The sequence below is a fragment of the Camelus ferus genome, chromosome 6, assembly GCF_009834535.1.
Source record: "Camelus ferus isolate YT-003-E chromosome 6, BCGSAC_Cfer_1.0, whole genome shotgun sequence".
NCBI classification, from domain to species: Eukaryota; Metazoa; Chordata; class Mammalia; order Artiodactyla; family Camelidae; genus Camelus; species Camelus ferus.
In genome coordinates, this window is record NC_045701.1 from 72,184,162 (window position 1) to 72,197,942 (window position 13,781).

The window sequence follows — 13,781 nt, forward strand, 5'->3', positions numbered from 1 at the left end:
TGTCATATCAAGACAACCTGAGCTGCACCATATGCTGGGGTCTGCAAGGCTCGGTGTGCTCTAAATCAGACATGAGATCAGCCGCTGTGTGCTCCTGGCTCATGCCCAGCTAACCTCTTCTGGATTAAGTCTGAGCCTCGGCCTGCTCTCTGGCTTCAAAATGACAGCTCTAAGAGTGAGATCTTATCTGTATTGCTCACGGCTTATCCCTATTACAACAACAGACCTTGGAACACAACAGGTGCTCAATATATATAACTGTTGAAAAGATATTTGAGATCAGTAAAGATGTCAAAGAATGCTCAGGAAAGCCCATCCCAGGACTATTCTTTTGGAGGTAAGAGAAATGTTAAGGAGGGATCAGAGTAAATAATAATACAAGAAGCATCAGTTCTCTACCAAATTACCTGAGTTTGTACTATGTTTCTTGATAATCCACAGGTTGTTGTAGTCCTTGTGCAAATAGGTGGTGACCTGGGTTGGAGCAGGGGAGGGAGGAGGAGATGGGAGGGAGAAGATCATCACTATCAGCACAGTCAGCCACAGGACAATCAACAGCAAACCAATATTGCTTAAGCCTCTTTCAGAATCCCCAGACAGCAACCCGAGGGGCCATGTTTCCTGATGGGGCTCAGAAGTAGCATTGGGTGAGTGAGATTTTCTCCTTCCTTCTGCAGTTAGAGGCCTTCCCCCACAATAGCCTCATTGATTTGTCTCTTTGTATCTCTCTGCATCTTGTCTTTCAAGTTCCAGCCTCCTAGAAGGAGGAACCATGATACCTTGTGTAACCCAATCTATAGCACACACAGAGGATTTAGTGCATTTTCAAGTCATTAAGACTTGAAACTTTCTAAATGAAGCCTCAAACTTTCTAAATGAAAAATTCATACTATTGTATTTTCTAAAATATGACCAAATGAAACTAAAAAGCTCTATTAATATCTTATCCTCGAAGTCTGAAGTTTTAGAAGTTTTAGCCATAGCCATTTTGTAATTACTGATTTTCTTTAAATTGTGTGTGTGTGCACACACATGTAATCTTGCAATTAATCTAACAGCAAAAATCTTGGAAACAGTATAAATGTCAGAATAAACAAATAACTAGAGGAACAGTTAACATGATGGTATGTCCACAGGAAAGACTATTACATAGCCACAGAAAATGTTTCAGTGCATTTTTTATCAGCACTGGAAAAGGCTTATAAAACGCTGATATTGAAAATGGCTACCGTTTATCACCAGGCACTGCTCTAAGCACCCAGCAAGTCTTATCTCTGTGTTGCAGGTACTATGGTTATCCCCACCTCATTTACAAGGAAACTGAGGTTAAGTAATTTGCTCACGGTCATACAGCTTGTCAGCTGGAGAGACAGGATTCAAATTAAGGCAGCTAATTCCAATTCTCCCAGGACAGAGGCTATAGATATACAATTATGCTAATTATGTAAACAAACACATAAACACCCAGAAACAACGGAAATAAAGGCATCTCTCTTGCAATGTGAGTTTTAATAACTCCAACTGGACAGAACATGACATTTATTTGCAAAGAAATTTGGAATTAGCATGTAGAAAAAATATTATGCGTGTCTTATGGCTGCTTTGTTTCAGTGTTTGCTTTCTTAGGAAAAAAATTAGGGATAATGGTATTAAGAACATATAAGAAGTTAAAAGTTGTGGTAGCCATGGAGAAATTAAGTCCACACTCCTAAATAAAAGCTATACCTATCTAGTTTGTCTGCCTTGAATTTGCTCAAGGATGTTAGGGTTTTGCGGTGCTGGGGTATGCGCTCTGTGTTGTTGGGGTTTTTTTTCCCCTAAAAATCATTATTATAACAATTCCTATTAGAAAAATCACTTAGTTCTTGTGTGTATAGTCCATGGCCTCTTTTTTCCATTGAAATATTTCTTTCTACAATGGAATTTTCAATATGAGGCCTCCTAGGAACATGGGTACCCTGTTACAATCAAATGTTGTACATCAAACTACGAGGATAAACACTGGTCCTCAGATTATGTGTAACTTTTGTTTTCTTTTTTATACTTTTCTATATTTTCCAATTTTACTTTATAAATGTTACACTTTAAAAACATTTAAAAATCGAGACCTAAAGTTGTTGACAAGACATTAAACTACAGGGGAAGGAGGGCTACTAGAGGTTATTGAGTCCAATCCCTCCAATTTACAGATGAAGACACAGGCTGAGAAAGGCTCAGGGATTCAGTCAATGACAAAGCCAGACTCTTCTGTCCCTTGGCCTCTCGCGCTCTCTCTATATCACTGTCACCATTTCATTCCTCCACCCATGGGCTTCAAATGTGTAGTAGGGCCTTTCAGAACGTGGCCCCTGTCTCCCTCTGCACAGTATAGATGTTCCTAGTCACCACATCTGTAACTTTATCTCCAGCGTAACACCGGCAGCAAGGTGTCACCATGGAAGAGCCAGCTGTGGTTTTCTGCCCTGGCTGTACATTAGGCTCTTCTGGAGAGCTGTTAATACCAAAACAAAAATGCCCAATGCATGGGCCCCATCCTAGATCAATCAAGTCAGAATCTCTGGGGTGGACCCCAGGCATCAGAAATTTTTAGAAGTCTCCAGTGAATTCTAAAGTTCAGCTGGGCCTAAGAACCACTGGGCTAAAGAGAAGTGGAGAGTCAAGAACGAGAAACTGATACTAAAACCCAATACTCTGGGACAACTTTCTAGTAAATAAGGAAATAATAACAATTAAATATTTTGAGAAGAAAAGCTTTCCACAAAGTAAAGATTTTGGTCATTTTGCGAAAAGAGAGATTTCTCTTCAAGGCTTCTCAGAATAGCAGCCTGCCCTGAAGTCTCCACCTCCTCACCTCTCCTCTCCTCAGGTCACTGCAGCTGAGACTCCTGCCCTCGGAAGCCATCCTTGTCAGAGTTATGAGGCCTCCCATGTTGCCCTTCAAAGGTCTCCTTTCCGTCCTCACCTTTTCTGAGGTCTCTCAGCCCTGAACTGCTCACATCTTTCCATGGAGACTCTCTGCCCTGCACTCTCCTCCTGTTCTCCTCCATCCTCCCTGTCTGCTCAGCCTCTTCTCCCAGTGCCACTCTGAGCACCCTGAACTCTGCTTTAAATGCTGCTGCTCCCCCAGGCTCCTACACTGGCATTCTCCCTCTGCACACCCTTTCAGAGCAATGTCACCCATCCCACTGTGTCACTAACAACCGTATGCTACACACTCACAGCTCATTCCTGAAACAAGCCCCAGACCCAAAATGCACAAAGAAAACTCATCTCCAAAGCATGCTTCCTCCTCTATTTCTCATCATGGTGAAACAGCACTGTCACATGCCCACCGTGACCTCCAGACTACAGACCTGGACATTGTTCATCCCTGACATCTATCAGTTACCGGGCCCTGACATTCAGCCTGTGCAGAGTTTCCTGACTGAATTCCCACCTCTCTCCCCATGGTCTCTGCCTCTGTTCACCATCCTTTGTCATGATTATTGCCTCCAGTCTGCTCCTCCTTCCAATCCACCACACTCCTGCTAGAGCTGTTTTTCTAAACTAGAAATCTAATCACATCTTGTCCTCTCTTAATAATTTTCAATGCCTCTGCAATATCTACAGAACAAAATTAAATCTACAGTAACATGTAAGTTCTCTCCACAGCCTGGCCTTGTCAACCTCTCCGGACCCTCCTCCCTCTCAGGCACCGTCCACCACAGCCACACCTCACACTCCTTAACCTGGAAGCAGATGTGGCGCTCACTCATTCAGATGATACGGCTAACCCTCCAGTGTGCACTACACATGTGTGACCTCACCTAATCCTCACAACAACCCTATGATGGAGAGAAGCACTATTTATTTTCCCCAGTTCAAAGACAAGCCCACTGAAGCACAGAAAGATTAAGGAATTTGTTCAAAGCCACACTCCAGTGAAACCAGGATTCAAACCCAGATAAACTAGTCTGGTTGCCAGGTCTGTGTTTATAATCACTGCACTCTACTCATCACCCACGTCATACCGAGCAGTGTGCTAGGGATTTGAGCTTTCCAGGAGCCAGCAATCAAGCAGCAAAGAGACAAGAGGAAGGAAGCACTCACAATTCAATGTGAAGAGGGTTACCACATGGGCTTGTAAAGGGTGCCAACAAAGCCTCCCATACAGGATGCACCCAACTCAGGACCAGGTAGAGGTGGGTCACAGTGGTCAAAGGGGAAATCCTCAGCTGAAGCCTAAAGAGGCTGGAGTTAGCCAGAGGAAAGCGGAGAAGGGTGCAGGAGGAGGAAGGATGTTTCAAGCAGAGGAAACGGTCTGGGCAAGGGATGGGAAGCCAGAAAGAGAACAGCGGGTTCAGTCACGGCCGACAGTTTGGCGCGGCTACCACACAAGTGCACGGAGGACTCACTGACCTGCTGCTGGCGGGCGCCGATGCCCTCGGGGTAGAGGTCCCTGTGCGAGTGCAGATAGCCGATGGCCATCCGCAGGTTCCTCACAGTGATCACGGAGCCATAGGCCAGGTCTGGGAGGAGGAAGAGAGCGGAGGGTGTGAGCTGGCACATTGCAAGAGGCTGGCCCTCACTGCAGGGGTCTCTGAAGCCACAGGAATCACCAACCCTCTGCCAGACTCTACTGGGCCCAGGACTGCCTGAGGCAAGATGCATGGTCGCCCTCTCCCTCCAGTGGAGTCAACTCAAGAGGGAGTTCACAACCCGCTCTCACTTGTGTCCTCCCCTCCCCTCCCGTTCCTCCTAAGGACTTCAGAAGAAGCTGGGAATTAACAATGTTATTACCAAAGCACTGTTTTTAATAGCAAAAGCCGAGAAACAACTGGTCCTTCAGTCAAGGTCTATTGTATACATTCAGTGGAACAAAGAAGAAAGAAGCATTTTATGTCTTCATCTGGAACGTTCTCCAAGATGTAACATTATGAGATAGACTGCTAAGACAGATTTTTCACTATATATCCTTTTGTGCCTTTTGAATCTAGTACCATATGCAGTAACTGTTCAGTAGCGTTTTGGGTTTTTATTCTGAAATTTTTAAAAAATCAACAGTAAACAGTTTACTCAAGAGCAACCATCCCCTCCTCCCTCCCGCCCGCCCTGGGTTATGGAAAAGCCCTCTGCCTTATTACTGTCCCTCTTTTCCATGCCCTGCAACCTGGCTGCCCCGCCACTCCCCCCGCCCACAAAACAGTCTCCCTCCACAGGTGCTGGCTACTCCTCTCTTTCTTCGTTCATTCTGGGCAGCAGACCATATCAATTACACACAGACCCAGATGGGGAGGAAGCCTGGCTGCAGCCCTGGCAGAGCCCAGTCTCGGGGATGATGGCTTCACACACTGATGAGCATAGGACAATGGGCAAACGCTCCAGCAAAGATGCGACAATGTGTGACATAGAGGGAGCCCAGAGCAGGGCAGGACAATTCTTGCCCCAAGAGTAAGAAGAAGATGGCTTGATGGAAGACAGCATTGATGAGCTAGGCCTTAAGTAACAAGTAGGCATTGCTGATCCCACAGCTCCCTCCTTCTAAGTCCTCGCGCTGGCCAACACATGCAGCCCTGCACGCTGCTGATTGCCACTGCTTCTTGATTATGCTCTTCTCAACTCCACACTCCCTCATGGACGGCTCCTGCACAGCCCCCTTCCTCCTGCATTCCCCAGAGGCCTGACCTCGCCCCATTCTCGTCCTCTTTCTACCACAGCCACTGCGCAGCATCGACTATTCCTTTACCGGGCCAGTCCTTCTTTGAAAACTTCAGCCCCACACCCACTGGCCCCATTGCATGGATTTCCTCAAGCATCTCAAAGGCAACCTCTCTAATGTGGAACCCAATATCTGCCTTTCCAAACCAACATTTTGCATGCTTTCTAATTTCTCATTCTTTCCACAGTCTGGGCAGGCCCATGTGCTCTAGGTCCTGGAGAGACTAAAAGACATCGTCCTTACCTCCAAGAAGCAATCACCTGGGACCAATCTATCTTTTCAACCTTATCTTCCAGTATTCTTCTGCATATAACCTGGGCCTTAAATTTTGCCCTGTTCTTAGCTTTGATTATGCTCTCTCTTCTGCTTTAATGCCCTCTCCTCCCCCTCCATCTACCCATTCTTCCAGGGCCTGACTCCAAGGCAACTTACTCTATCACTGACCCTTCCAACCCCCTAGCAGACGTGATCTCTTATACCTTCAATCCCCATAGCTCTGCATTCCCTCTTTATATACTTGACACATACGGTCATATCATATACAGATCCTCTCCTCCAGACTCTATACTCTGGAGGGCATCCATCTACAGACCCCAAGGTGGCTAACACTTGCTCAGTTACTCTCTGTGAACAGGGAATAGATGTGAGTCACAGAATACTGTGGTGGGAACTGACCACTCGTCCTGAAGTTTTATCTCTGCTGGGCTTCCCACAGCCATAATGGACAAGTTATTCTTTAGGCTCAAAGAGCTCACTGCTCAGGACATCTTCCTTTGTACTTCTTGTGTCTCCACTCACTCTTAGTGCTCAAACCAGATTTCACCAGACCTTTCTCCCACTTTGCCACTGATGGGCTAAAATAACAAACGCTATGAGAGTTCCAGTCAAGATAGTGGAGTGGTAGGACCACGAGCTTGCCTCTCCTTGCAACTACAATGAAACCACAACTGAATGCTAAACAACCATCAAAAAAAGACTGGAACCTAGCATTGTTCCAGCTACCTGGTCTTTGTTGTAAGGCTCTTATATATCCTAGCTCCTCCCCTACCTCTTTGGAGCAGTCCCTCAGAGCAATCTGAGAGGCTGTCATCTGAGCTCTAGTCCTCCCGCCAAATAAAACATAACTTCAAAAAAAAAAAAAAAAAAAGGCTACCATATCATCTTTTCCAATTCAACTCCCAGGAATCCCTCTGCCCTTCTACCTTCATAGAGGCCAAGAGACACTCACATTCAGGGATGGAAGCATTGTGAAGGTTGTTTCCTGAAAGCCGGGCCTGGAAGGCAGAACTGAAGAAGCCATCACCAGGACCACTGTGAGGAAAGGAGGAGCAGAAGAGAGTGAAGTTAATGGAGTGAAGTTGTGATTTCCTGGCAGCCCTAGGATGAGCTCTGCACAGCTCGTTTAAAAGAAGTACAGCCAAGTGGCAGCACAGTATCACGTAGCAGATACAGGTGATGGAGTCAGAGAAGCTGGGGTTCAAATCACAATTCAGTCATCTGATAGCTAGGTGAACTTCGGGAGATACCTGGTCTTGTTTAATCTCAATTCCTCATTTATAAAGCAGGGATTTTAAAAAATCAAAAGAACTATCATGACTGAGTTAATGTATACAAAATGCTGAACACAGCTCCTGATATGTAGCAGTGACCTGTTAAATGGGAGCTGCTGCTGGTGCTATTATCCCCACTCCAACTGCACATGCTCATGGTGGCCCATCCCTGGTAAGCACGGGGGACTTTGTTTAGGGATAAGGGGCAGTTTGGCTATTAGGAAAGTCTTTTCTTCCTTCAGACCAGGGTACCCAAAACATACAAGGAAACAAACAGAAAAAAAACCCTGGGTCCCCCTTCCTATCATCCCAACCACAGACCCAGGAAATCACACGGCCCATCCGTGGGCATAGAGGCAAGAGGAAGACCAAAAGCAAGATGCTGGAAAGGCTCTGGTGTACCTTTTACTCAACACCATGAAGTGAATGGCGTAAGTGGCTGTGTAGAGAGCCATTGGCAGCACTATGAGGCACAGGATGCGAGCGGTCAGGTGTTTTCCCATAGTCACCTGCAAACAGAGCCAGGGCAGGGTGCTGGGCATAGGAAGCTTTATTATTCCTATGCCTAACGTGCATGTTCTATGTAAGGTTTTATGTATAAGTCATAATCATAAACAAGTGAAAAACTAATGGCCTTCAAGAAAGAAGAGTATGTGGAAACCCTAAGCCTTTCCATAACATCCCATCAACCAAACACTGCAGGGGGTTAAAAATGGGTCAACCCTCCCCCATCTGGTCAGACCCTCACCCAGGACCCTGGGGTGTCACGGAACTGCTTACAAGGCATTGCCTGCATCTTCAGCATCGTCACTCATCAGTCCCTCTCCATCCCAGGCATGCTGACTCCCTGCACTTTCCCCATGCTCCTTGCACTGTGCCAGCCTCGCCCATCACATGGATAGCTGCTCCTTATCTTAACTTTGGGCCTCAGCTTCCTCCCAGAAGCCTTCCTGGATTGCCTGACCAGGCTTATGCCCTCCTCTGTGTTTTCACAGCACTTGCTGGCTAGACTATGACTGCCTACTTCTGTATTTCTCTCTCTGTGTTGTCTCTAGAGGGCAGGAATCTTGTTTCACTCATCTGCATGGTGGATGGTCTATGTCTTCTGAATGAACTTGCTGGGACTTTGGTTCAGAGGTGATGGAGAGCATTATAGCAAAGTAGTTCAGGCCTAGAGTCAGCCTCGCCTAAGACTGAATCCTAGATTTACCTCTTACTACTTGCATGATCTTGGGAACGTTACTGCCTCTGCAGGTCTCAATTTCCTCATCTGTCAAGAGGGTAATAACTTCCTACCTCATGGGATTGTTAGGAGGAGGAAATGGGATGATGAGGGTAAAGCATTTTGCACAGTGCCTGACAGGGTCAGCTCCTAAATAATAATATTGTAATAAACCGTAAAGGCCCTTGCTGGCCTCCAGATCTGGAGACCTTGGGTCAGGAAAAGAAAACTATAATTTCAGGAAGTCATCTCGCCAATTCCACCTAAAGTCCCACGTAGTCAGCGTCTGCCACAGAGCCCAGCTGGACAGACTCCCCTGAGTAAGTTGTTTGTAGAGCGTTTAAAAACCAACGGAAGAACAAATACCAAAAGAGAATTCTAGGGATGGCATTCCATCCTCTTCCTTCATAGCTCTCCAGCCTGTCAGCCATGGCCCACTCCCCACTGTCCTGTCCCCTACAGAGGGCAGTGGATCCAGGCCACCTCGGGCCCAGAACACAGCCGCTCTGATCCTGCAGCAGAAGCGGAGAAAAGCCGCTGGCTCTGCCGAGCAACACTGGGGAGCAAAGACATTCCTACAAGCACTTGGGTTCTCACCATTGAAAGACTGCAGTCTCCAAACAGGTGCCAAAGGTCTGAAAGGGTGTTCCACCCCACCTGCAGGATGATAAAGAGGCCAACAAACTTGACCCCTAAAGCACCAGCCAGATTAATGCCAGTCAGGCTGAGCCAGAACCACCAGGGGGCAGAGAAGGGCCTGAAAACCAACAAGACAGAGTTCAGTTTGGTAGCTGAACCATGCTCAGAAGCAAGAGCACTTCGTATGATAATCTCTAGGACCTATAATGAAAAAGAATATATATATATTCTTTTTCATTATATATATATATATAACTGAATCACTATGCTGCACACCAGAAACTAACACAACATTGTAAATCGACATTACTTCAGTTTAAAAAAACTGCAAGAGTAGCAGTGGGGAAGGGCAGAGGTTTTCTGACACTGAGAGGCTGTGCTGTGGCCTCTCCTTGAGGGCTCCCAACCTCAGCAAGGAGGATGTGGTCTGTGAAACCCCTGAAACCGCAGGAAACACAGTGCGAGAGTGAGGAGGTCATTCTTCTGGGGAGAAGGGCACCGCGTTCCTGGCTAAGTATAGGGCTTCAAGTAAGGAAGAGGCTTATTTTTTAGTAGTGACCAGTCACGCGGAAGTAAAAGGAAGGTCCCGAGAAGCCCGCCATATTCATTTAGCCCCCTCGTATGTGCCAACCCTGGACCCCGTGGGAGCCGGCACTTACTGGGGGTTTACTATGTGTCAGGCACTGTTCCAAGCACTTCACACGTATTAACTCTGTAACCTTCACGATAACCCCACGGAGGGAGATCCTGTCATTCTTCTCTTCTTCCATACGAGGAGCTCGAGGCACAGAGAGGTTAGGTAACACAGCCAGCAAGCAGTGGCACACGGTTCTAAGCCCAGCAGTTGGTGCCAAGGTCTGCCGTACTTCGAGCACATAGCTCTCTGTGCTGCAGTCTCCAATCACCTACCTGGCTGCCTCCCTGCCAGCGGGAATGCTCCTCAACAACCGAGGCCCACATATTTCTGTACCTCCAGCAACTAGGACAGTACCTGACACATAGTATGTACTCCAGAAATGGCAGGTGGAAGAGGCTGTGGCACCAGTGGAAGATAACCCAAACCAGAGAGAGCTGGTGGTCACTGCTTGGCCCTGGTGAAGCCAAGGTGACTTCTGGAAAAGCCTTGGCAGAGCCTGCTCTTTTAGTCTGAATAGTATGAATGACCTATTTTACTCTCAGAGGCAGAAGGATGATCTGGAAAAGACTATTCTGGAAGAAAGTCATACCCTCCAGAACAGCTTTATAACTGACCAGGGCCTGCAGGGATCCTCTTGACTGACATAGACCCTTCAAGCCAGACTTTATATACTTTGTCCCCATCACTAGGTCAGGACTGGATGCAATCACTGAGGGTGGGGAGACAAGCAGTTCCCAGGTAACATCTGTTCTGGTGCCCTCCCCTCTAGCATGGAGAATGTGAAGGATAAAGTTCTCCCAGAATCTCCTAACCAGCATTGGTACCGACAAGTAGCTTGGAAGATGGTGGGGTGGCAGAGGCATTAGGACCCTTCCATAATACCCCAAAAACCCTACCAAAATCCACCCACATTATAAAAATAATAACAATACTCTTGGAGAAGATAATTGATTTTTTTTAGTCTTATGTAAAGCAAAAATAAAAGTATTATAGAAAATTTTTACAAATCTATTTTTATGATCTAAAATGGGCAATCTAAAATTTTTTTTAAAGTATGCTTGCCTTAAATTCAGCTTCAAGACAAGTCCTCTAGGTACCACACCCACCCTGTCCCTGGACATCATAGAAATGCTAGAGCTGCCACAGCTTCTGACACCCCCTCCCAAAGATGGTGTTTCTGACCTGTTGGCACAGGAGTTGTACTTGACCATGCTCAGCATGGCAGCCATGATGAAGAACATCAAGATGGGGTCAAGGAGGATGTACTGGGACAGAGTGAGGCATCCTGTGTCTGAAAAACATGAGCTCAGTGGTCAAAAAGTGGACTCAGAGATGGGCCCCCTGAGAACCAAACATCCCAGCAATAAGAAACAGCCCCCCTTGTGCTGAATTGCATGTAAGCATTTGTGCAGTCAAGATTAGGTGGCAACTGAGTCTTTAGGAAGGTGGAGTACACCAAAGCTCAGTGATACGAAAGAATATCTCACACTGCTCCCAGGCCCCTGACCCAAAAAAGGATCAGGTCATTCATTCAGATAGAGTGGTCCTGAGATGAAGTCTCCTGCTAATTTCCACCATCAAAAAGGGAGTTCTGCCAGCATGCTTAAGTAGCCACAAACTACACAAACCCAGGATCGGAGCTTGGCATTTCACATGAACTCTACTGGGAGGTGATTCTCCATGCAGGTGCTGAAGTGATTTTTTTTTTTTAACAAAATTTCATTATACCATGCACAGGCTTAAGACCTCCAGTGTCTTCCAGTCTCACTCAGACTAACAAACTCCTCAAGACAGCCACCGAAGCCTTCATGTTCTCCCTACCTAACCAACCTCCTCTCCCAATGCCCTCTGCCTCATTCACTCTACTCTGGCCACATCGGTCGTCTTGCTGTTTCCTGAATCCACTAAGTGCTGCCTTGCACCAGGACCACAGCACATGCTGTTCCCTCTACCCGGACGCTCTTCCCTCAGACACTGCATGGCTTAATCTTTGGCTTCACTCAAGTCTCTGCTCAAGGCCACCTCCTCAGGGGGCTCTTCACTGACCACCCTACCTAAAACAGAATCACTCCCCATTACTCTATTCCTTACCCTACTCTATTTTCTACACTGTACTTACTGCTTAAGGTGTTACATTACAGACTTACTAATTTACTTGCTTGCTTATTGTCTGCCCCACTAGTGAGTAAGCTCCATGATAGCAGTGTCTCATCAGTGTATCCTCTGAGGCCAAGCAAAGTGGCCTAACACTGTAGATGCTTTAAAATAGTTGTTGAATGAAAAATTAATAAATGAATAACTGAAGAGGAAAATTAAAGACCCAAGGAAAAAGCCACCAGTCCTCTAGAAACCCTATAATCTTGCAACACATATGTCAAAGCAGAGCCAGAATTACCCCTAAAATAATCACCTAAACTGGTCTAGACTTCTTTACATGTTAAGCTCTATGAGGTCATGAATTCACTTTCATAAAAGCAAGGCTGGCAACAGGATCAATTTCTATGGATCAGCTCTCAATTATCCAGGTGAGGATTATCCACAGAAATAATTTAAGTTCCCATTTTGTTACCCTCTGCCCCCCAGCTACTTCTGAGGCATCTGCCCTTGCAGATGAAATTGAAATTAGTTTAAGGAATGCAAACTAATCTTGACAGTAACCTAAGAGAAGCAGAATTAGAATTATAAGCCTCCTTCAAACACACACACACACACACAAACACAAGCCCACACAAACTTAATATCCATTCCAAACTCAAGGGTGGATAACTTGGAGACAATCTATTCCTTAGGATTACCCATGCCAACTCACCCCTGTAATAATATAAACGCTTGCTACATACAAGTATTTATATATGTATTACTAGTGAATGAAAGGAGATGTGTAATACATTTACCCAATCCTAAAGTTACTTAAGAACCAGGCCCATGGATAGGATCTTTAAATGTACTGATTTCCAGCTACATTCATAGTGTGGCAGTCAATATCCCGAGAAAGGCAGTCTAGGACAACTTACCAAAGGTGAGGAGGGCAGCCGTGAGCAGAGCTGCCGGGAGGGACTGGGACAGCTCCAGTACAGTGAGGTAGGCAAAGGGGACCAGCAAGGAGCCAAGGAACGCACAGAACTGTGGAAGGAAAAGAGAAGCAGTCAAGTAAGCAAGTAAGCTAAGCATCAGGGACCTACCTGACTTGGTACAAACTAATGTTTAAGATGGAGGACCCTGATGAAGGCATGCCTTAGTGGCCTACAATCACCTGGAATATGTTTAAATATGAAAGGGGTGGTGTAACAGTGAAAGATCAAATCAAGCAACATTTACATCCCCATTGAGCACGAACTCGTGCACTGACACAAAATCAGCAAAGTTCAGGCAGGAAGGTAGGGCAGGACGGCATACTGGTTTCAGGTGGGTGGCTCCGGGGTTGGACTGCCCCATCACTGCTAGCTGTGACCTTGAGAGAGTCACATCTCGGTATCTCAGCCTCCCCACCTGTCTAATGTGAAAAATAAAAGTTCCTTTCTCATAGAGTTTACTCTTTAGATTAAATGAGCTAAAGTCTATTAACACACAGAAAGTACTTGACAAATAGTAGCTTCCGTTATAAAACTGGGTGCAAGTTGAGAAATACCTCTCCGGAGGTGTTTCAGTATTTTAGAAATATTATTTCTAAATAATAGTTATTTCTGTTATTTCTCCCTTGGCCTTTTTCTTCAATCACACCAGGAATCACTCTTTAATCTACAGGTTGTATTTTGATTTTGGAAAAAAGACTGCTTGACACTTCAGCATCTGGAGTTTTTTTCAGTTTTATTTTGTTTTTAACTTTCAGCCTTCTCTCCATACCCCTACTCTGTCCATCAAAAGTAAACAGACAAGCCCAGGAGAATAGAAATTTTCACATTCGGATTGCCACTTTTTGTCAGCAGAAAGCAATGTGCCTAGTGTGAAAGGGAACAGGGCTGTTATATTTGGCCTTCTTCACAGCAAGTTCACGGTGAGTCAGGCCTTTACCCAATTATGTATGCTATGTGGTGT

At 45.8% G+C, this 13,781-nt stretch overlaps 1 protein-coding gene across 2 annotated transcripts in view; it reads right to left on the minus strand.

Moving 5' to 3' along the window:
- Window positions 1-13,781, minus strand: part of POMT2 (protein O-mannosyltransferase 2) — a 41,432-nt gene that overhangs the window by 15,225 nt on the left and 12,426 nt on the right. The window contains exons 4-10 of one of the 2 annotated variants that reach the window (XM_006184446.3): window positions 12,761-12,869; window positions 10,929-11,037; window positions 9,068-9,227; window positions 7,651-7,757; window positions 6,927-7,009; window positions 4,399-4,508; window positions 408-474 (exon numbers count right to left, since the gene is read on the minus strand). In XM_006184446.3, coding sequence (XP_006184508.3) covers window positions 408-474; window positions 4,399-4,508; window positions 6,927-7,009; window positions 7,651-7,757; window positions 9,068-9,227; window positions 10,929-11,037; window positions 12,761-12,869 — 745 coding nt within the window. The remainder of the gene's footprint in view (window positions 1-407; window positions 475-4,398; window positions 4,509-6,926; window positions 7,010-7,650; window positions 7,758-9,067; window positions 9,228-10,928; window positions 11,038-12,760; window positions 12,870-13,781) is intronic. The other variant, XM_032482437.1, reaches the window with a different exon arrangement.